The sequence below is a fragment of the Polypterus senegalus genome, chromosome 1 (assembly GCF_016835505.1).
Source record: "Polypterus senegalus isolate Bchr_013 chromosome 1, ASM1683550v1, whole genome shotgun sequence".
In the NCBI taxonomy this organism is placed as follows: domain Eukaryota; kingdom Metazoa; phylum Chordata; class Cladistia; order Polypteriformes; family Polypteridae; genus Polypterus; species Polypterus senegalus.
The window spans coordinates 147,473,646-147,496,576 of record NC_053154.1 but is presented as its reverse complement, the minus strand read 5'-3'; the positions used below and the strand labels follow the sequence as shown (position 1 = coordinate 147,496,576).

Genomic DNA, 22,931 nt, shown 5'->3' with positions numbered 1-22,931 from the left:
TAATTTGTGAACCTTTGCTTTCAGTATGCAGCAATAACTGCAACTAAACATTTCCGGTAACTTTTGATCATTCCTGCAAACTGGCTTGGAGGAATTTTAGCCCATTCCTCCGTACAGAACAGCTTCAACTCTGGGATGTTGGTGGGTTTCCTCACATTAACTGCTCGCTTCAGGTCCTTCCACAACATTTCAATTGGATTCAGGTCAGGACTTTGACTTGGCAATTCCTAAAACAATAACTTTATTCTTCGGTAGAACGACTTGTGTACTTGTTGTCTTGCTGCATGACCCACCTTCTCTTGAGATTCAGTTCATGGACAGATGTCCTGACATTTTCCTTTAGAATTTTCTGATAGAATTCAGAATTCATTGTTCCATCAATGAAGGCAAGCAGTCCTGTCCCAGATAGAGCAAAAAAGGCCAAAACCATGATACTACCACCACCATGTTTCACAGATGGGATAAGGTTCTTATGATGGAATGCACCGTTTTCCTTTCTCCAAACATAACTCTTTTCATTTAAACCAAAAAGTTCTACTTTGGTCTCATCCGTTCACAAAACATTCTTCCAATAGCCTTCTGGTTTGTCCACGTGATCTTTAGCAAACTACAGACGAGCAGCAATGTTTTTTGTGGAGAGTAGTGGCTTTCTCCTTGCAACCCTGCCATGCACACCATTGTTGTTCAGTGTTCTCCTGATGGTGGACTCATGAAGATCAGCCAATGTGACAGAGGCCTTCAGTTGCTTAGAAGTTACCCTGGGGTCCTTTGTGACCTCGCTGACTATTACACACCTTGCTCTTGGAGTAATCTTTGTTGGTCGACCACTCCTGGGGAGGGTAACAATGGTATTGAATTTCTTCCATTTGTACATATCTGTCGTGCTGTGGATTGGTGGAGTTCAAACACTTCAGGGATGGCTTTGTAAACTTTTCCAGCGTGATGAGCATCAACAACTTTTTTTCTGAGGTCCTCAGAAATCTCCTTTGTTCGTGCCATGATACACTTCCACAAACATGTGTTATGAAGAGCAGACTTTGATAGATCCCTGTTCTTTAAATAACACAGGGTGCCCACTCACACCTGATTGTCATCCCATTGATTGAAAACACCTGACTCTAATTTCACCTTCAAACTAACTGCTAATCCTAGAGGTTCACATACTTTTGCCACTCACAAATATGTAATATTTGATCATTTTCCTTAATAAATAAATGACCAAGTAAAATATTTTTGTCGCATTTGTTTAACTGGTTTCTCTTTATCTACTTTTAGGACTTGAGTGAAAATCTGATGATGTTTTAGGTCATATTTATGCAGAAATATAGAAAATTCTAAAGGGTTCATAAACTTTCAATCAATCAATCAATCAACATTTATTTATATAGCACATATTCATACAAAAAAATGTAGCTCAATGTGCTTTACAAAATGAATAGAAAAATAGAAGACACAATAAAAAATAAACATAAGTCAACATTAATTAACATACAATAAGTAAGGTCCGATGGCCAGGGTGGACAGAAAAAAAAAAAACACTCCAACTTTCAAGCACAACTGTACTTAGCATCATCTTTACCTCAGAAAAAATGAGCTAAAAGCATTGATTTTTTTTTCAACAATTAAAAATGTTATTATGGGTGTAACAGAAACATTTAAGATACCAAGACATCAACATAAATACAGCAGAAAAGGTGTGCTTTACTGTCGCAGATATAGTACAGATCATTTGTGTGACATGTTTTGAGACTTTCACCAATGCAGATCCCTATACTGTATTGCAATTGGAACTTGTTTCTTTTTGTACTTTTTTTTTTTTTGCACATGAGAGGGTGGAATGACAGTGCCTGATCTGCACAAACGTACCACTTCTTGTGTTATTGCAGGCTACAACAGTGTAAGGCTTAGTGACTTCTACCTTTCCCCTGACACAAACATTAACAGCTGTTGCATTGTGAACACTGGTTAGGGGTGTAATACCTTATTTGTCCTTGGCACTTAATCACAATTATTTTGCCTTTTTTCATGCAGCTATTATTAAACCCAAGTGAAGCTTCAAGAAACTAAATTCACCAGTCATATTACAGTGATTCGGTCCTAGAGTGTAATATCATGCATCAGTCCCACTTTTCGTCAAAGTCTGTTGTTAACCAAATGATATTGTTATCACTATTGCTCAATGTAAGCAATGGTTAAGCTTGAGTTCATTCTAAAACTGCCTTTATGACTTTTCATTTACCATTGTGTTTTTCGATGGGGGATCCACACCAATCATGAATACTGATGAGTTAACTTAGTTAACATAAAGTTACAAAAAGCACAAGAATATTCTTTTATTAGCAGCATGATGTTACTTCATCCACTACATGACAGCAGAATACTGTTGTGAAATGTATACATCATTACATGTCACTTGGGTTTAACTTAACTATAATTGCATTGAATTATGAGCCTGAGACACACTTGGGGATAATGCCAAAGAGGTTAAGTTGCTTACTTCATTCATTTTCTTGTCTATTTTATTCTACATTTATATGTGTACATAATAAATTAATGTAATTGATTCTATATTATTGTACAGTGCAATCAATTGTATTGTATAGGAAAATCAAATACTGATTTATTTCCTACAGTATACCTAAAATGAAATTTATAAATCTTATTCTCCTTTTTTAATTCTCACTTGCAACTGACTAAATGATTTGCTTATGCTCTTATAAACTAAAATCATAATATGCTGTTTGGTTTAGTCATGGCTAAACACACCTCGTCCAAGCCTGTATCTAGTTAATAAACAGATCTAGCAGCTCCCATTTCCAGACCTGTTCAACCTTTTAAAAAACAAAACTTAAAATAAGGTGATCGATGCTGGGGAGAGTCACCATGAAGATTAGCTACCTTATTATATAGTATTAGTGCTTGGTTCAGTGCTTTTGTAATGTACTGTTTTTGCTCCTATTAGCATATCAAAATGTCTGAGTGCATAAGGAGAGGTTGTGGATTACTGAAACAGGCACAGGTGGACAAAGATAAAAAATAGTATATATTGGGTTTATGTTCATCTGTACTTGTGAGGTTAAACAATATAGGATGTGCGATATTCTATGTTAACACCGTATTTAGCCTAATATTTTCTATTATAACAGTATTAAAAATAGTAGACCACAAAACAAGGTATAAATAAATGATTCACTCTCACAATCCAGTTGGGCAAAATTAAAAGAAAAAAAATACAAAGGAAGAAGAAAGACAGATTAATTCATGTGTTCTTGTTAGATTAATGGTGTTTGAGTTGCAGAAATTAAGTAAATAGGTGCTAGATTGAATCATCTGAAATGAAAGAATGGGTCAGACCAATAAAAACTTACACACAAATTTTCTTTCAAATATAGAGCCAGATCTCAGAATCACCTGGCAAAATAAGGAATCAAATGAAGTTACAATAGACGGAACCAAAATCATAATGAAGGAAGTGTCAGAAAAAGGACTGCAACTGTCAAATAAAAACAAACAAAACAAAAACAAGGAAACAAAAACTGTTTTATTGCACCTTACTTGAAGCGCAACAGGGTTTGCATGAAACATTAGTCTCTTTACTCACAGTCAGAAAAGTCATGTAATTATGTATCTTATAGTTACTTTACTACAAGCTTTACCACAAAGCATCAAAGAAATCCCTCTTTTTTTAAATCAAATTTTCTCAATTATATGCACTTCCTTCACCAAACATGGAAGACAGACTAACTCTGTCAAATCACATGCCAAAGATAAGCTACACTAGGAGAAAGAAAATAGGAACAACTTATTTAGAATAATACTTGCAATCTTATTTATCTTCACATATGATAATATAATTTGAAGTTTTACATTTTTAATTAAGAAAACAAAATACAAACAAAAGCACATACTTTAGTCAACTATACAGCTGCATGAACAAAACAGCAGTACAGTATAATTATTGCATTGCAAAAAAAAAAAAACACACCCAACCCCTCCTTACTGTACCCACATCAACAACTTACACAAAAAAGCCAACTGTGGTTCCTCATATATATTAATACAGAAGCAATGGTCAAGCAAAAAAAAAACAAAAAAAAAACCAGCAAGTTATTTTACAGTGGTTTTCATTAATTCTTGCCAAATTCCTCAGACAAAGAATTACATTTTTTCATGTTTTAAGATTATGTAAAGCATCTCTTGTCCATTGAGCTAGAAGAGGTAGATTAAGACTCTTTCAATTAAGCAAGATAAGCGTTTATGCAAGCAATGTAGTATAGGATACCACAATAGATTTTTGCTTGCGTAATGTTATCTTATCTGGTGTTAGTGCATATATTGCTGTTCAGGGACTCGAGTGAATTTAAGTCTGAGACTATCAGTATGCAAAAATATTAAACTGAAACTGTCTGAGCAAAAGATGTGACCTACTGAGGAGTGCACACTTTGGCAGCATGTACAATTTGTATCTTGTCATGGATATATATTTTACCCTGTTGCAAATCTGTTATGTAAGCACAATGTACAACTTTTTAACTGAATTTTACAATTTTTTACAAAAACTGAAGATGAATGTATTCTATGAGTAGCTAAGGTCTACTGCTTAAATACATTGCAAATGTTTTCAATTCTTTCAATTTTTAATTTAGTATTTTGCATAGAAAATTATTATTACATTTAACATTGGTTCTATGTTTATTCCTAAATAATATCATCACATATTTTATAAAATTATTCTTATAATCTATTCATCTATTAAAAGTGGAAACTAATTAGTAAAAACACTGCTTTAATGTGATCTCACTGTAAAGAAAGAATGCTAATAAAAAAAACACAAGGAAAATATAAAATAGGCTTAAGGGGAGATTAAATGTAGCTGTCACACACCAGTGCCCAGGTTTATAAGTGAACTAGTAGAATACCCGCGCTTCGCAGCGGAGAAGTAGTGTGTTAAAGAAGTTATGAAAAAGAAAAGGAAAAATTTTAAAAATAACGTAACATGATTGTTAATGTAATTGTTTTGTCATTGATATGAGTGTTGTCATATCTATCTATATATATAGTGTAGATCTCCTTTGGGGTGCGAGCAGCTATTGCTGGGGGTGCCAAAATCCATCGAGGAAGAAAAATGAAAAAAAAAAACAAAAACAGATGACTCTTGCTCTTAACGTACACTTACTGTAGTGCTGCGTGGGTATTATGAAGTATCGTATCTGTTCAAGTTCTATTTAAATTTTAAATGTAAGTAATTTTTATTTAGTCGACAGAAATATGTTTGGTAGGAATGAAAGGTAAATTTAGTCATCATTGCATACATTTTTCTTCACCACAGAAATTTAAAGAGTAAATTCAACTTACATTCCTACCGAAGATATTTCTGTCGACTAAATAGAACCTACTTTATATCCAAATTCGAGCTATTGAGCTGTCGCCTGCCTGACTGGATGTCACCCTCGCTTCGCTCTTACTTTTTTACCGTTCATGTAATCATGGCTAGTCAGGAAAAAATTAGAACATGGAAGAAGGATCACATTGAGTATGGCTTTACCAAAATAATTATTGATGGCGAATAAAGTATCCATTATTCCTAAAGCTTCAATTGGTGATCCTTTTTTCTGCGTTAACCTCATATTTTTTCATACTTCTTCTCAAACCAAGGGGGTGCGAGGGTAAAATGAATCGGAAGCGCTGATTTATATATATTGAATATACTGAAATAGTTTTACTGTCAAATAATGCAAAAAATATGCGGCACGTGTTTCACCCTGATTCTGGGCTCATCAGGCGTACACACTCACTGCACCCCGTCCCGGGAATCGAACCTTGGATGTCAGCGCTAGAGGCGAAGCCTCTCGTGTTGCACCACGCGTGTGGTTCGTTTATTTGACAGTATGTAGATCGGGGTGTGTGTATATATATATATATATATATATATATATATATATATATATATATATATATATATATATACACTGTGCGGTTCTCTACTGTTTTATTGTTCGTTTATTACGATTGTTATAGTTATTGTGTAGCTATTTTAGACTTAGTTTACTGTTCAAGTACCCATTTCCTTTATTTAATTCGCGGGTTCTCCACTATCTTTTTGTTCCTTTATTACGATTATAGTTATTTATTGATTCCCTTCTTTGGCTGACTGCCTGCCCATATAAGGCACTCCGCTGTTTTTTTGTGAAGCAGTGTTTACACAGCTTCTCCACTGTTTTATAAACAAACGCCATATAAGGCTGTTGTTTTTCCTTGCTTCGCTAACTAAGCAGCCTTTTTATTTAATCCACGGGTTCTCCGCTGTTTTATTGTTGGGAGCTCTTCCTTCTTTTCTACATACTGCGGTCACAGTCAGTTCACGTGATTACGTGGGAGGCGTGATGATGTCACACGCAGCTCCGCCCCCCACGGCCATCGGGCTAACGTCCATTACAGTATATGGAGAAAAATAGGTTCCAGTTATGACCATTACGCGTAGAATTTCGAAATGAAACCTGCCCAACTTCTGTAAGTAAGTTGTAAGGAATGACCCTGCCAAATTTCAGCCTTCTACGTACACGGGAAGTTGGAGAATTAGTGATGAGTGAGTGAGTGAGTGAGTGAGTCAGTGAGGGCTTTGCCTTTTATTAGTATAGATTAAATTAAATGCAATTTACCAGGGTAATGCAATGTAAAAAAATAAATGCCAAATGAGTAAAACAGTGAACAGTGTGACATATTGTGCCAGAAGAGTAGCTATAATTAGCCTCTGTGTGACATACACATTTTTAATTAATCCACAACAATGTTCTAAATCAGGGTTTCTTAAACTTTTTTCTCACAACCCCTTCTTGCTCTTATTAATGTCTTCAAAACTAATTCCATGATGATCGTCAGATCTCATCCCCCTTGGAAAATCAACTCAGATTGATATAGCGTACCTTAAATTGACCAACAGGTGAAGGCCAACCATGATATACTTTGCAAGCCTAAGGGACCCAAAATTGGGAACCCATAGTTTAAGAAACTCTGTTCTAAATGTAGAAAATAACAACAAAAATAAATAGAAAAAAATATTAAACAGAAAAAAACCCAGAAAATATATGAATGGATACAGATATTAATATTCTTATTGAAGCTATTTTTTCTGGATTGGTCACTGATGGAGCTGAAATAGTTCTAATACACAAGATCACAGGTAGGCAGGGCTTGACTGGCACACAAACAAACTCTGACAGGATGCTACATGTGCTTACTGTAAATTTTCATATTGTTTACTATAAGCTACATATTTCCTATATTTCAGTCATTTTAAATGGTGTCAAAAATTAAAATTAGTTTTTTTTCCAACACATCTTTTTAAGAGGATATGGATTCAGTGTAGGGCAAATATAATATTTATAGGAGTTAAGTTTTGGCTCAACATTTTGAGCGATGTACTTTTTTTTTTAAATACTGTACATCTCAACACAATAATGTGGTTTAAGGTGGTTCTAGCGCACTTGGCTAACCACTGACCAAGCATGATCATTTCTCTTTTTCCTGAGTGGACACTGCCACTTTTTCATTCGTCTTTCTACCTCTATTGGCTAATGCTGCTATTCACGTGCTTGTTGATGGCAGATGCTGTGTCCCGTTTGCATAAAGCCACCACTAAGCACAGCATAGAGCAGGGGTGGGCAAACTACGGGCCGCGGGCCACATCCGGCCCGTTGGTCTTTTTAATCCGGCCCACCGAAGATTGGTACAGAATTGACCAAATCAAATCATATCATAATTATGACTGCATTCATTTGACCTTGTCCTGTAATGCCTGGCGTTCCACCAGATGGCGCATTAGGCGCAGTGATACATTGACTTGATTTTGCGGAGCCTGGGTTACTCTTTGTTACTACTCTGCTACTGCTCTGAACCCATCTGCAACAATGAGTGGGCCAAAGAAAAGAAAAGTCGACAGAGAGTGCCGAGTGTTTAATAAGGAATGGACAACTAAATACTTTTTCACTGAAGTCCGGTCAAAGGCTGTATGTCTTATTTTCCAAGAAATTGTTGCAGTTTTAAAGGAATACAACATCAGCCGTCACTTTTCCACCAAGCATGCTAATTATGCTAACAACCAGTCAACGCAAGAACGGACAGCTACCGCTCAGAGGTTGGCAGTTAGTTTGCTGGCTCAGCAAAATGCCTTTATCTGACAAACTGCCATCCACGAATCAAGCACGAAGCCAAGTTATGTGCTGGCATTCAAATCAGCAAAGACCAGCAAGCATTTCTCCAAAGGGGAGTTTCTCAAAGAGTGCATGGTAGAGACAGCAAATATCTTGTGTCCTGGGAGCAAGAACAAATTTGAAAAAAATTATCTTATCACGCAGGACAGTGACACACCGTGTTGAACCAATTGACGAAGACTTAGCTAGCAAGTTAAAAAAAGCAGAGTCATTTACATTATATTCCTTGGCACTGGACGAAAGTAATGGCATAAAGGACACTGCTCAAATTTTAATTTTTATCAGAGGGATTAATGACAATATTGAGATAATGGAGGAGTTTTTGGCCATGGAATCCTTAAATGGGAAAACGTAGGGAAAGGACTTGTATGACAGCGTGTCGGGGGGTCATCAATTGCCACAAGCTACCTTGCAGTACGCTCGCCAGCATTACCACAGATGGATCGCCAAATCTGACTGGAAAAATCGTTGGGTTGCTCAAAAGAATCCAGGAGAGGGTGAAGGAGGACAACCCTGAGCAGGAGGTAATTTTCTTACACTGCCTAATCCACCAGGAAGCACTATGTAAATCCGTATTGTAGCTTGACTACATAGTGAAGCCAGTTGTAAAACTCATTAACTTTATTCGAGCGAGGGGACTTCAGCATTATCAGTTTCTTGAAGAAATTGACGATGATCACCAGGACTTGCTTTACCACTCCAATGTCCACTGGTTAAGTTTGGGGAAAGTATGTCGACGAGTGTGGGAGCTCAAACAGGAGATGATCTCATTTTTGTAACTACTTCAGAAAGCTGACGATTTTCCTGAACAGAGTGACACAGATTGGCTTTGTGATTTAGCTTTTGCGGTGGACATACTGATACACATGAATGAGCTGAATGTGAAGCTACAAGGGAAAGACCAGTTTGTGCATGAAATGTACACAAACGTCAGAGCCTTCAAAACCAAGCTAGCTTTATTCTCAAAGCAAATGTCAAACAACTCATTTGTTCATTTCCCCACACCGGCTGCGATGAAAGAGGCTCCTTGACTTGTGAAAAAATACAGGAAATCACTGGACGACCTACATGGAGAATTCTACTGTTGGTTCTCCGATTTTGGAAATATTTACAAGTCACTTCAGCTGATGTCATGTCCCTTCACACTGGACCCTGAAATGGCGCCACGGGAGTTGCAGTTGGAACTGATTGATCTCCTTTAAGACGGTGTCACATTGGAGAAGTTCAACTCTCTTAAACTGGATGAGTTTTATGCTTCATTAAGCGCAGCCAAACTTCCAAACATCCAGAAGATGGCACAGAGGATGCTGGTGTTGTTTGGCTCTACGTGCGTGTGTGAACAGACTTTTAATGTGATGAACACCAACAAAGCACCCCACAGATCCCAGTTGAGCGATGAAGGAGCAGCATCTATATTTTGAGCTCCTCTCAAATGTCTGGGCTTCTCACAAATATAAGGCTGAGCCCGACATCTGGTGAAAAAAACATTCAGTAGCTTGCATCTGCAATCTAGTTCTTTCTGTCCCTACTAACCACTTCGTGACCATATGCTAGGGTAAGAACATAGATAGTCCAGTAAATTGATCCAGTAAATTGAGACTTTACCAAAACTGACTGGTACTACTTTGGTCCACCAGTGGATCTTCCATTCCCATCTAACTCAACCCCCTCGTTAAGAAGATCTCAAGATACCTGAACTTCTCTGCAGCATCTCATACCCAACCCACAGAGGGTACTCAACCCTTTTCTAGCAGAGAACCATGACCTCTGACTTGGAGATGCCGCCTCACACTTAGCCATGCCAGTGAGTGTCTAAGGTCACAGCCTGATGATGCTAGCAGGACCAGATCATCCGTAAAAAGCATAGATGTGATCCTAAAGCCACCAAATTGGACACGCTCTATTCCTTCGCTGTGGCTAGAAATTCAGTTTATAAAAAAATTATGTACAGAAGCAACAACAAAGGGCAGCCCTGGCAGAGCTCCACATCTAGTAGGAATGAGTCCAACTTACTGCGGGCAATGCAAACTAAGCCTTTGCTCTGGTTGTACAGGGAGTGAATGAACTGCAAAAGCTGGCACAGTACCCCATGCTCCCAAAGCACCAAACAAGCACATCTCAAAGGATGTGACTGTATGCTTTTTCCAAGTCTACAAAACACAGAGAGACTAGTTTGTCATGCTCTCATTAACCTTCCATAATCCTTGTGAGGATAAAAGCTGGTCAAGTATTTTACGCACAAGATGAAGTCTGCATTGTTCCTCCTGAATCTGAGGACTGACCAACAGTCGCATCCTCATTTCTAGAACCTAGGCATAGGCCTTCCCAAAGAGGCTGAGAAGTGTGATCCCCCTTAAAGATGGAATGAACCCTCCAGTCCCTTTTCGTAAAGACCACCCCAATTTCATATTATTTCTACCTGTTTCAATTCAAAAGGATACACATTTTTGTAAAATTGAATTTTGCAATAACCATTATCAAAAGTCAAGTTACTAGGAAAAGCAGGAAAAAAGCAGGAGTTGTTCTAAGTCAGGAATGTTTTACTCATGAATAATTGTGTATAGTATGTTCAAGAGTAAGCAAATCCAGTGACCTAATATTAATTATTATTATCATCATAACTTATCTGGTTGACAACATTTGAGATAATTGTCAGTAGCAGGAATGGAACTCACAATCGCAGGGTATGAAGTCACAGGACAAAACCACTGCACAACATTGCCTGCTGATAATATCATGCTTTAGTTTAAACAAAATGCAAATATTGTATACAGAAAAGCCTTCAGTTAGTTAACAAAGTACATATGATACACCCAATTAACTGAGGGCACAATAACTGATGCCCATTGTCTTAAAAAAATTCTCAGGTGAAGCTAGTAACTTTGATAATGTTTTAATGCAATTTAAGACCAATTCTACAGTAATTAAAAAAAACACATTTTGCTCACTCAGTCTTAAAAGAAATGTATTATCTCCTTTACATATTTCTGTTGTTAGAAACTTACCATCAAATTATCTTTTCATTGAAATTATTTCAGTACTCTATTATATCCTATTCTGCTAACAAAGTACTCTGGGATTGGTATTAGCTTTTGCAAAATGGCATCTGTGTACCCCTGTTCAATTTGTCTGAAAAATATGATTAGGCTGACAAAAAAGGTACATTCTGTCTGAAACGTCAGTTAAAGACGCTTATCCATTTTTAATTAAACATAAAATACACTGCTTTATGTTTTCACAAAAACAGTCTTTATCTAAATCTATATTTATTTTACAAGAGTTGTTGGCCAGTATCATTGCCTAAAAGAAAGTAATCAGCTGAGAATAGAGACTTCAGGAGCTGCAGTATTCACTGCTTCATTTGGCAGGAAATAATACCTTGTATAACTGAAAAAAATCACTCTTAGATTAAGAAGAAAATGTAGGCCACAGACACCAGACGGGGCAAATTTACAGAGAGAGGTCAAAGGCACAATGACTTGGGTGGCTCCAGGGTTATTACAGCTGCCTCTCAACTCAGGGACACTGTAATGGAATCCAAACTATACACAGACAGTTTGTTGAATTTTAATATTTTCCAGATATTATTTTCAAAATTAAAATATAATTGTATATAAGCATGTAACCATAAGACAAATCGGGCTAAAACCCACAAAGAATCAGGCAATATGGAGTCAAACTATTCTGGAGAATCCACTGCATCCACTAAACAGTATCATCTGCAGACAGAGGAGCAGCTTCAGCGACAGACTGCTGTCACTGTCCTGCTCCACTGACAGACTGAGGAGATCGTTCCTTCCCCACACAATGCAACTCTTCAATTCCACCCTTAAATGATACTATACAAAGTTATTGTCTGTTATACCTGCATTTTTATCACTCTTTAATTTAATATTGTTTTTTATTAGTATGCTGCTGCTGGAATATGTGAATTTCCCCTTGGGATTAATAAAGTATCTATTAATCGTTTATAACTAAAACATCACAATGATAAATACAAGGTCAAATCAATTCAAATCACCTTTTATTGTCAATTCACTATATGTGCAGAACATACAGGAGAATCGAAATACTGTTTCTCAACTTTGTAGTACAATAAAATATAAAAAGTATAAGGTATAACATATAAGTGGCCTTCAGAAAACAAACAACTTTGAATATATTAGGAAAACGATTTTTTCCCCTGAAAATTTTTGGTTATTATTATAGACAGCTTAAAGCAGATCACAGATATAAATTTCAGATTGACTGTATGACATAGGAATTACTAAAATATGAAATTAATATTTGCCAAATTTAGCGTGTTTAACTGTTTAATGATTCTGACAGATTGCATTATTTCAATGGAGCTAAACAGAATACTGCTGGTAATTTTCATTTGTAGCATCCGATACGTCTCATTTCAGTTTCCAACAATAGTCGGCCAGCACTGACAGATTCCACTTGCCTCCATACTGCTTTTCTATCATTGTAATGTCCGGATGAAACCATTTAGCATATCTATCAGTGACTGCACCAAGATTAGCGGAGAAGAAGTCCAAGTATGAAGGCAGAAATTAGACATTTAGCGACATATTGCACTTCATGGTTTTGTATCCTTCAAGAACAGTGGAACCTCGGGTCACGATCGTAATTCTTTCCAAAACTCTGGTCGCAACCCGATTTGGTCATGACCTAAACTAATTTCCCACATAGGACTGTATATAAATACAATTAATCCGTTCCAAACCGTACAGACTGTATGTAAATATATATTTTTTTAAGATTTTTAAAGCACAAAAACAGTTAATTATACCATAGAATGCACAGTGTAATAGTAAACTAAATGTAAAAACATTGAATAACACTGAGAAAACCTTGAACAGAGAAAACTAACATTGCAAGAGTTCATGCTACAGCCTTACGAACCGCTCATTTTTGTAAACACTTTTTTTTTTTTAAATGAGTTTTAAGCACAGGGAAAAAATTTTTAAAAATCCTTCATTTATACAAGAACTAACCATAAACAACCAAGAAAACTAACATTGCAAGAGTTAAAACTACAGCCTTATGAACCGCTGTGAAAAACCTTGAACAGAGAAAACTAACATTGTAAAAGTTCACGCTACAGCCTTACGAACCGCTCGCTGTAAACATTTTTTTTTAAAATGAGTTTTAAGCATTGGGAAAAAAAAGAAAATTTGAAAAATCCTTAATTTATACAAAAACTAACCATAAACAACCAAGAAACCTAACTTTGCAGCAAATCACCATGAATCTTCCTGGCTTTCTCGCATAACATCGCCTCACTTACGCTATCCCCTGCAAGTTGCTTCTCGTTCAAACACACTAGCAACAGTTTTTCCACCTCTTCCAGCACTTGAGGGCTCTGCTTGGTTAACACTGTCAACATCAGCTTGGTTAACACTTTTTCAACATCAGCTGCTTTAATGTCCTCTTTCTGCTTTAGAATAGTCGAAATCATAGATTTTGACTTCTTGTACTCGGCGGGAAGATCAGTAACACGAACGCCACGCTCATACTTTTCAATAATTTCTTTAATTCGATTTCAATTTTCTTCAAACCTTTCTTCTCACCAACACTACCACTCTCACTTGCTTAGAGGCCATGGTTAATTACAAAATTAATGCAAAAGCACACGAAATAAAGCACAAAGAGTTCACAGCGAATGCATGCACGTCTGACCGTTCTGAGACGTTTGTGACCCGAGGTTCCACTGTATGTTGTCAACCAGCTGGATGTAGTTTGGTGCTTAACGGTTGCCAAAAATATCCTCAAAAACATCCATGAATGCCGTTCATGTGACTTTCTCTGGCACCACTAGTTGATCCTCAAACCGCTTGAAATTCAGCATGTATTTGGATTTAGGGAATAACAAAAATGCTTTCCTACTTGACAGCAGTTATTTATGGTAAACATGTCTCTGATATTGAAATCCTTCACTTTCCTTGTTCTTCGCTATCACAACATTTTTCATCAGTCCAGATTTTATATTAAGAAGAGGCAAAACAATATCTTTTGTTGGGTTGACGTGGTTTAGGAGCCATATTCTTCTGACTTGGAATCAAATGCTTATGCAGTGGCCAGATCTCTTTAATGTAATGAGAGTCTTTAGCCCATTGTCCCATTCAGAACTGAAACAGCAATACTTGGTATATTTGAGCTGCATTACTAGTAGTTGTGCTACTTCGTTTAGATCACCACTGATATTCTAGTTGTGGACGTTGTAAAGCATATGAAAACTTATAATACAAGAGTAAATGACAAAAACTGGTAATGGCAATAAAAAGGTATGTGACAAGAAAATGTAAAGGTGACTTTTATGATCAGCAAGCCAAAATACAGAATATTCACACAAAAGTGCTGAGGTAGCAAAATGTTCGTTGTCCAGCTAATATTACAGCGATTACTGCTTAAACCAGTAATTTGTGTGTGCATGTGCATATGTGTTGTCTTTTTAAAACATACAACTCCAAGTACAGTTCTTATTCAGGTCACTCAGAATACTTCAGAGATTGGAGTTTGATGTTCCACTACTAAACTTTTCCAGATTGGAAAACTACTGCAGTGTTTATTGTGTTGTCACAAGGTTAAAAGCACATGCCACAATTAGTGCTACACTTAAGAATAGTCAGTGGCCTCATCAGATAAAATAAATTACTATTTACAAAACATATTTAATAGTGAATATATAAATGGATTACATCTGCTTATGTTAATGTATAATATTTTCTGCATTCTACCAAGTTATGTAAAGTTACAAACCTAAAGTATATTATTAAAGCAATAAACAAAACAGTTCATTCATTTTCCAAAGCAGTCTATTCCAAAACAGGCTTACAGAGAATTGGAACTTACTGTGCCATATTCACTTATGAGACAGATGCTAATTCTGCATGTAAAGTTCAAGACAAGCATCAAAAATGAGTCTTTGGAGCTGTGATTATCTGCAGTACATTCAAACATGGCTAATGTCTTAGTTCAGCAATTCTATGCATGGGCCTTGAGCATTATATATTATTACTAACAGAATATGGTTAAAAGATGTTGTCTCCTGCAAGAAACAAACTATAATGCACCAGTCCTAGTATATAGTATTTTAATACAGGCTAGGTCCTTAAACTTTCTAACAAATATTTAAATTGTTTCTAGCAGTGACCTTACTTTAGATCTTTAAAATAAAACACATTAACATATACAGTGTAGCCAACTCATACAATCTGAACCTTTCTTCATTACCTGCTACCAGATCTTTTTATTTGCAGATACTGCAATTAACCATAATAAATGTTGCAAGAATTTAAACCACCTAGCATTCCAAGCTGCATTATAGAACTAGAAAAAAAGCAATAGAAAAAGGGCTAATTGTATTTATTTATTCCAATCTGAAACATGTCATGTCATTTTCTGACCAGGGTTGTGGGGGCATTCTGAAACATAACAAATCTAATAAAAGAAAATCCATGCATCAAATAAACTTTAACCCATATAAAATATCCTTATAATAGAGTCTGGCATTTATATACATCTGTTTAACTCTTATAATGTTACCTGTAATACTAAAAATTGGTTTTCTTTCTATCTTCCTGCTTCGAAAGAAACATATTGATGAGTTTGGGTGCAGTGTAAGTCAGGTTTTTCTGAAACAAAATAAAACCTTCTAAAGCTCTAGCCAATATCCTGTTAATATGTTGATTCCAATACAGAATATAACAAATGTGACAAAGTGTTTATATATTTATATGTATTATAGAGTATAATTTCATTTACTCTGGTAAATGGAACATGTATACTGTAGAAAAATATATGGTATAATGCAACACAACAAATCAAAATACAGAAGAACACAGAAACAGAAATTAACTCATGTGAACTACAGGTCAAAATGTAACATTGCAAGAATGAAACATTTTCATCCTTAAATGACCTGTAACTAAAGATGCATATTTATATTAACAGGTAAATAATAACAAAAAGCATTTATATTTCATGCAAGGCGAGGTCTTTAATAGATCTTTCTCCCCAAAACCCCAAAACTGGATTGAGCAGGTTGAGCAAATGATTGTACATATTTTGGTCATAAAACAGCAATGTATCTGGTTGAAAAATGTAAAATTTGATTAATGATTGTATTATAAAAAAAATCTGAAAAATTACACATACATTTCACTACATAAACATTACAAATTTATTATATTTTATGCAACACCTTTCAGAAGCACACACAATCCCAAACTGTGATAACAGAAATCACTATTTACAGCACATTTCAGAAAAAAATTACACTTTGTTACAGACAAAACTGCTATGAGCAGTTCATAGTCTGGTAGCACTTCATACAAATAAATGAATAAAAAAAGAGAACACATAAAAGTTTCACTGCCAAGACTAGAGCACTGCCATAGCATACATATAGGTTTCATTATTAGATCACTGGGCAGTGACTTGCTTATAGTTGCACAGTGAGTAAGAGGTAGTAATTGAACCAGTGAAGATGTTGTTTTAGTTAAATGCCTAAGCCATTACAGCACACTATAAAATTATAAAACATGGTAAACAAATAATTAATAGAAATTAAAAACAATAACTGAGCAAAGTGAAGTGCAATGTTCACATCTGTCAGCAAGAAGCTTTTTTTATTATTTAGGTCAACATTCCCTACTTTAAAAAAAAAAATTTAAAAACAAAACCTTCACAAATTTGGTTAAAAAAGTACCAACACAAGGCTATATAAAATATTTTCAGAAACAAACTATTTTTTGTAATCTATATGTACAGCTCAATAATTTTATAAAATGCATGTTTACTTGTGTATTCTCTTTTCTGTACATAAAAGCTTAATCTAAAACATTTACTCATACTCAAATTATTCAGACAGATAATCAGAAATATATTATCTTGAACATGCATCAGTTTACTGTTAATTTGGTGAAAGTAAATTATCTAAACCATTAAATAAATTTTTACACTGTTTTAATATGTTTCCTAATATACAGGTATACATAAACAATGAACAAGCAGCTATCTCACTTTATCAGCTAATCGACGTTGCAATATATACAATTACTTAAAAAATCTTTTCATGGAAAATAAGCCAGCAAGTATGCATTGTGTAGAATGACAATGTGGGTTATTTAATAAAAGTCTTATCATTAGATAAATATTACAATCAGAACAAAAATTCTTTTTCTATAGCCTTCAAGACATATTAACCCAAAATATCTTCAAATGTATTTCAAAAAGTTACATGAATAATTTATAGAGTAAGTTCCATGCAACAAAAATAAAAACAAATTAAAAATAAATGTGCATTTGCACCTATACTGTATTTGTGCCATAAAAAAGACTACTCTGGAATTGTAGATATGATTACAGACACAAATACTATTTCATAGCCCTATTAAACTTAAAAATATTTTAAAAGCAAATACATTAATTTCAGAGCCAGATTTCCAATGATATATTAAAGCCATTCCCTCCAGATTCCATTAAATCTACAAATATTTTCAGTTTAGTGGAAAAACTGCCCTGTGATGAATGATCCCCATCACTCTTATCATATCACTCATATGATGTGACTTTTAGCTTTCTTATTAATCGTGTACAGGAACATTTTTCAACAGGCTAATCAAATGCTTTGATCATTTGTTGCTGTACTCCTCAAGGTATTTTTCTATCCCTAACTAACATTCAAAATAAGTTAGCTCATACATCATCTCCCTTTATACTTTGTCACATACTTTTCTATAAAATTATGTACCTCACATTATAATGTATATATAAATTCTGAGCAAAGCTGTCAACATATTTTAATCTATCATAACAACATAATGACATGTGAAAATACTGTAAAAACATACTTGATTGCTTAACATGAATATTTTCAAACAGCTGATTTCCAAAAATGTAATCCTATTCACATAGTTTCTAACAGACAAAATGCATATTCTGTTTTAATACTAGAAAATGCTTTATAAAACCACCTCTTTTTAACCACAAATTTGCAGGAGTCCAAATGGTATCTTGGCAATGTCAGACATAAGGCAGAAATCAAGATTGCATCAGACTATCACTGTGCATACCAAAAAATGAAAATTGTGAGTTGCTAATAAGCCTAACCTATACAGCTTTGAAACTGAAGTAGCTATAGAATGCCCACAAAAAGAGAGTTAGAGACTATGCACTTTTCACACAGAGGGCCCTAGACAATATCTAGGAGGCAACACTGTGCCACTAGATACAAGTACCGAAAATTCATGGAGGAATGCAGATTCCGGAGAAAATTAAATGTTTATTCATTACATTAAGGTGCATAACTGAATTATATATTTTTCTATCACAAATAAGAAAATGATGTTACAGCTTCTCAAATTACATTAAGGCTATTATAAGCTCAAAAGATGTTTAAAAGACAAATATACCAGTTTTTAGTCTTTTATCTGAATACCTCATTCTAGGCACCTGGCACATATTCATTTCCTCAACAAGCTTGACAAGGTAACTTCCTATTAATGTGTGAATCATCCTCAAATGTCTACTATTCACTTACAAGCCCGGGACATTTTCCAGACCTAAATATCTATCTGAGCTTCTTATCTATTAAAAAATTAACAAGGGAGACCTCCCAAAAGCAATAGGCTGAATATTCAGGACTTCTGAGCATTTAAAAATCAACTGGCTAACATGTCTCTTTTTGTTAGATTCAAAAGTGAAATCTTACATAATTATTATATAACTTTTATTAACTCTCCAATGCGGTGTGCAGTGGTTTATGATTGCGACATTGTCAGACACATTATATTTGCCTTGTAAAGCACTTTCTAGCAGTGTTCATTATTAAAGTCCAGCTACAGAAGGGCCAACTCCCGTAAACTGCTGTTGTTTCTGCTCGGTTTATCTGTCATTCCATGTGCTAAAAGTAATCTAATGATACAGTGTGATCTGCCGTGGATTGTGAGAATCAAGTGTACAAAATGAACGGCTCTACACCAGGTAACGTATGGTGCTTAAACGAACACTTATATCGAGTAATTTACTAGAGGTGAAGAGAGAGAAGTGGTGTATTTAACCTACTGCCTTTTAACGTTTAAAAACCAAAGCTAAGCTAGAGAGAAAAAAAATTTCAGATGAAAGGTTTATACAAGGAAGCCGCAGCATCCTGCTGCATTATCCACTGAACTAGTTTGCAACAGCACAAGCTACCGACCAAATCTTTATCTAGCTTTAATCGAGCATCTGTAAAAAGAAACCTAATCCAATGCGTTCGATATAAAGGTTTTCTACTTGTACTCAAATACTGCCAACTTCCTGCCAATAGTTTCGCTACTACATTATGGTCATTTTGTGCAATTCAAAACTGACTTTTCCAGTCTTCCCCAATAATGAGTGAAATTAAGATACTAGATTGTGCCACACATAACATACATTTATCAGATCATTCTGAAACATCTAAAGGATAGGTTTCAAATTAATGTCTCTTAAACAAGCCACCGTATTCATTTACAACACATTCCTAGAGCCAGGGTAAGTAAAATAAAATATAGACGCGACAACATTGAGCTAGTGAAAAACACATCCCTATCAAAAAAAAACATGGTAAAATCGCCTGGAAACACCAGCTAAAGACTCTCATGTCAACAGCCCCATGGGCTCCCTTGTCTCTTTAAATCTAGGTTAAAACACTGATTTGCTTCCCCCCTTCCTTCTTGTCAGTTAATATTACACGGCATACATCGTTCAGGAGCACGAACAGGTCGGCGCCACGCCCCGCCAGGCCGGGTTGTGAGATTTGCTGTGAAAACGTGGCAGCACGGCAATTAAGAGGTGCCCTTTTTTCATTATTTTGACTTACAAATTTTTCCCCGGAGGCTCTGTAAAATCCGAACTCCCTTATCGTCTTCTTCCGCCATGGTGCGCGAGACAACGCCGCCCTGCCTCGGGTCTACTGTAAGTACATTCATCACCAGTTCTCGTTACATCCGTTTATGAATGTAAGAACATAAAGCCCCGCCTTCAACCGTTGAAAAAATCTTATTGGCTGAGAGAAAAAGTGCAACTGGCTCCCCTGTCCTGTGAGTGAGCGAGTTTGCAAACTCGAGGTGGTTTGTAAAAGAAACAAAAGCAAGTAAAGAAAGGCTGCAGGGCGGAGAGTGTGGGTGGAACTGAACGTGTAGGCGGTGCTCAACATTTGTGGCCACTACTAAGCACTAGTAGTCCAATCGAGATGTCGGTGACGTTTGCGGTGGTGTTGTTCTTAGGAAGCCTTGTGAATGGAGCAATACCGTCTGTGAGAAATACGATGGCAACGTCTTCACAGTTTTATGTTTGTTCGTTTTTAAACAACGTACGTGCCTAGTCCTAACTATATTATGTCCTACAACTAAGAACTACCAGGGTTCAAATCCTACTTCTTTGTAGTTTCTACTGGAATTGATGGGGGTTTCTCCGAGTACTCCCCCATGCCAAAGGCTAGTGTTAAATGGGGACTATAGAACTGGCGCAGTATGAATTTCTGTGCGAGTGTACGCGGCTATGGTTTGTCGTCTTGTCAAAGGCCTTGCAATATCTGGCATACATTTATATGATATGAACATATGCGCATCAAAAAAGCTGTTGATAGTAATACTTTATTACATTAATTTCTTCGTTTTGTGAAGTCTTTTATACATCATGTTCACTGGATCCGGGTTCAGTTACTGAGGTGAAGTGAATCAAAACACAACACCGATGCCTACTGTTAGTAGCGATATAATTAATTGTGGGAATATGCTAATGCCAGAAACGAATCGCGAGAAACCAATGTAATCTGTGGTAGAAGGCAGCAACTGTCCATGGACAGCACGACAGTTCATGAAAGAACAGCAACAATCCCACACACTTAAATCGGTTCAGTTTTGAAAGTCTGATCAACCCGAAAGCAGTGTTTTTGGATTTCTGTAGAACGCCAGACAAATGACTAGCTTATTTGTACGTACATTACTCATAAAAGGTTAAATGCATGCATTTATTGTCTTATGTATAGGAGAAGAAACATTGAACTATAATGACAGCAATCAACACAGTGATGTGGAAGAGAGAATAGACATGACCAATCCTAAAAAAAGAAATAGGGGATCTTGATGTAATGTACTCTGCTTTAATATAACATTCTTAAACCCCATAATCCATTTTCACAGTCGTGAGGGAGGAGTTTTCAGCGCAAGATAGGAACCAAACCTGGACGACTCCTTCGCAAGGCTCACTTTCAAAAGGCGATAATTTATATCTTAACCTAGCAAGGGTATGTCTATGTATGACGAAAAACTGAGTACAGTACCTCGATTAAAACCCCACATGGATAAATATTAAGATGCCAAATACCCTGACTAAAACCGAACGCTAGAATTATGAGGCGTGAACACTAATCATTACCGCCATGCATAACATTAGCTTAGTAATATTCCTAAGTATATAACAGGCCTTCTCAAAATTAGGTCATGAGAAGAACGCCATTCCAAAAAAACTAATAAAAATAGTTTGTCTTGCGATTACTAAAGAATAACAATGAATGTAATAAAAATGGCACTGTGAAAATGATGGGTATAGTCAAAGATGAGTCAGTATGTATATCAGACCACTCATATTCAAACTAGGTTTGAGGTACGCCTGAATAACTAAACATGATCACAAATAATCAGATATACAGATATTATGAAATATGTTAAAAGTTTTCCTGTATTACTTCAATTTTTGAAGATTTTTTAAACATGTTGAAAAAAACATCCATCCATCCATCCATTTTCTAACCCGCTGAATCCAAATAGGGTCACGGGGGTCCGCTGGAGCCAATCCCAGCCAACACAGGGCACAAGGCAGGAACCAATCCTGGGCAGGGTGCCAACCCACCGCAGGACACACACAAACACACCCACACACCAAGCACACACTAGGGCCAATTTAGAAACGCCAATCCACCTAACCTGCATGTCTTTGGATTGTGGGAGGAAACCGGAGTGCCCGGAGGAAACCCACGCAGACACGGGGAGAACATGCAAACTCCACGCAGGGGAAAAAAACATCTAAACTGAAAAAACAAGCACAGCCCAGAAGTACTTTGCGATGTTGTCTATTCTACCTTACCAAATCAACCTACATCTGCGGAAAGTAGAAGTTGTTTGCTCAGTGCAGGCCTGTTTTATAATGCAAAGGGTTTGTAACTACAGTATGTAAGAAAATACCCATGGTATCTCCATATGATTAGTATTAAACCTGGGAATATATACAGTAACAGGTGTAATATCAGCATAATGGCCGGTCATTTCAACAGTGCAGTATATCAAAGAATGACCGGAAGTCTTTTGCATTTTTTTAACACACGTCATATCACTGAAAGGAAGGATATTATTTGGCAATCTACTCGGAAACAAGACAAATTTGGCCAATGTAAAGGGAAATGCGTCTAACAAAATCAGTAAATATCAATAACTCATGATTGTGTTAACTATGAAAACGCTGTATAAAATTATGTGTTTATAATCGGTTTCAATGCGGGATACTTGGCTGTATTTGATATACTATTTTGCAATGAAGTATTATCTTCATTATAAGCGACTTGCGCGAAACAAGTTCTAAAATGCAGGGGCCACGCGCGGGGCGGTGTCTTTAAGCACCAAAGTGAGAAAGACAAATGGTCTTTGGCTCCGCCCACAGTTTCCTCACGGCTGATTCGCATATTGCGTACCG

The 22,931-nt window shown here is 36.1% G+C and overlaps 1 protein-coding gene across 1 annotated transcript in view; it reads right to left on the bottom strand.

The window, feature by feature from the left end:
- rasa2 (RAS p21 protein activator 2) overlaps nucleotides 1-20,321 on the bottom strand; it is a 142,721-nt gene extending 122,400 nt beyond the window's left edge. The window contains exon 1 of the mRNA XM_039760217.1: nucleotides 20,062-20,321. Within this exon, the coding sequence (XP_039616151.1) occupies nucleotides 20,062-20,170 (109 nt within the window). The 5' untranslated portion in view covers nucleotides 20,171-20,321. The remainder of the gene's footprint in view (nucleotides 1-20,061) is intronic.
- Between the last annotated feature and the right edge of the window lie 2,610 nt (nucleotides 20,322-22,931).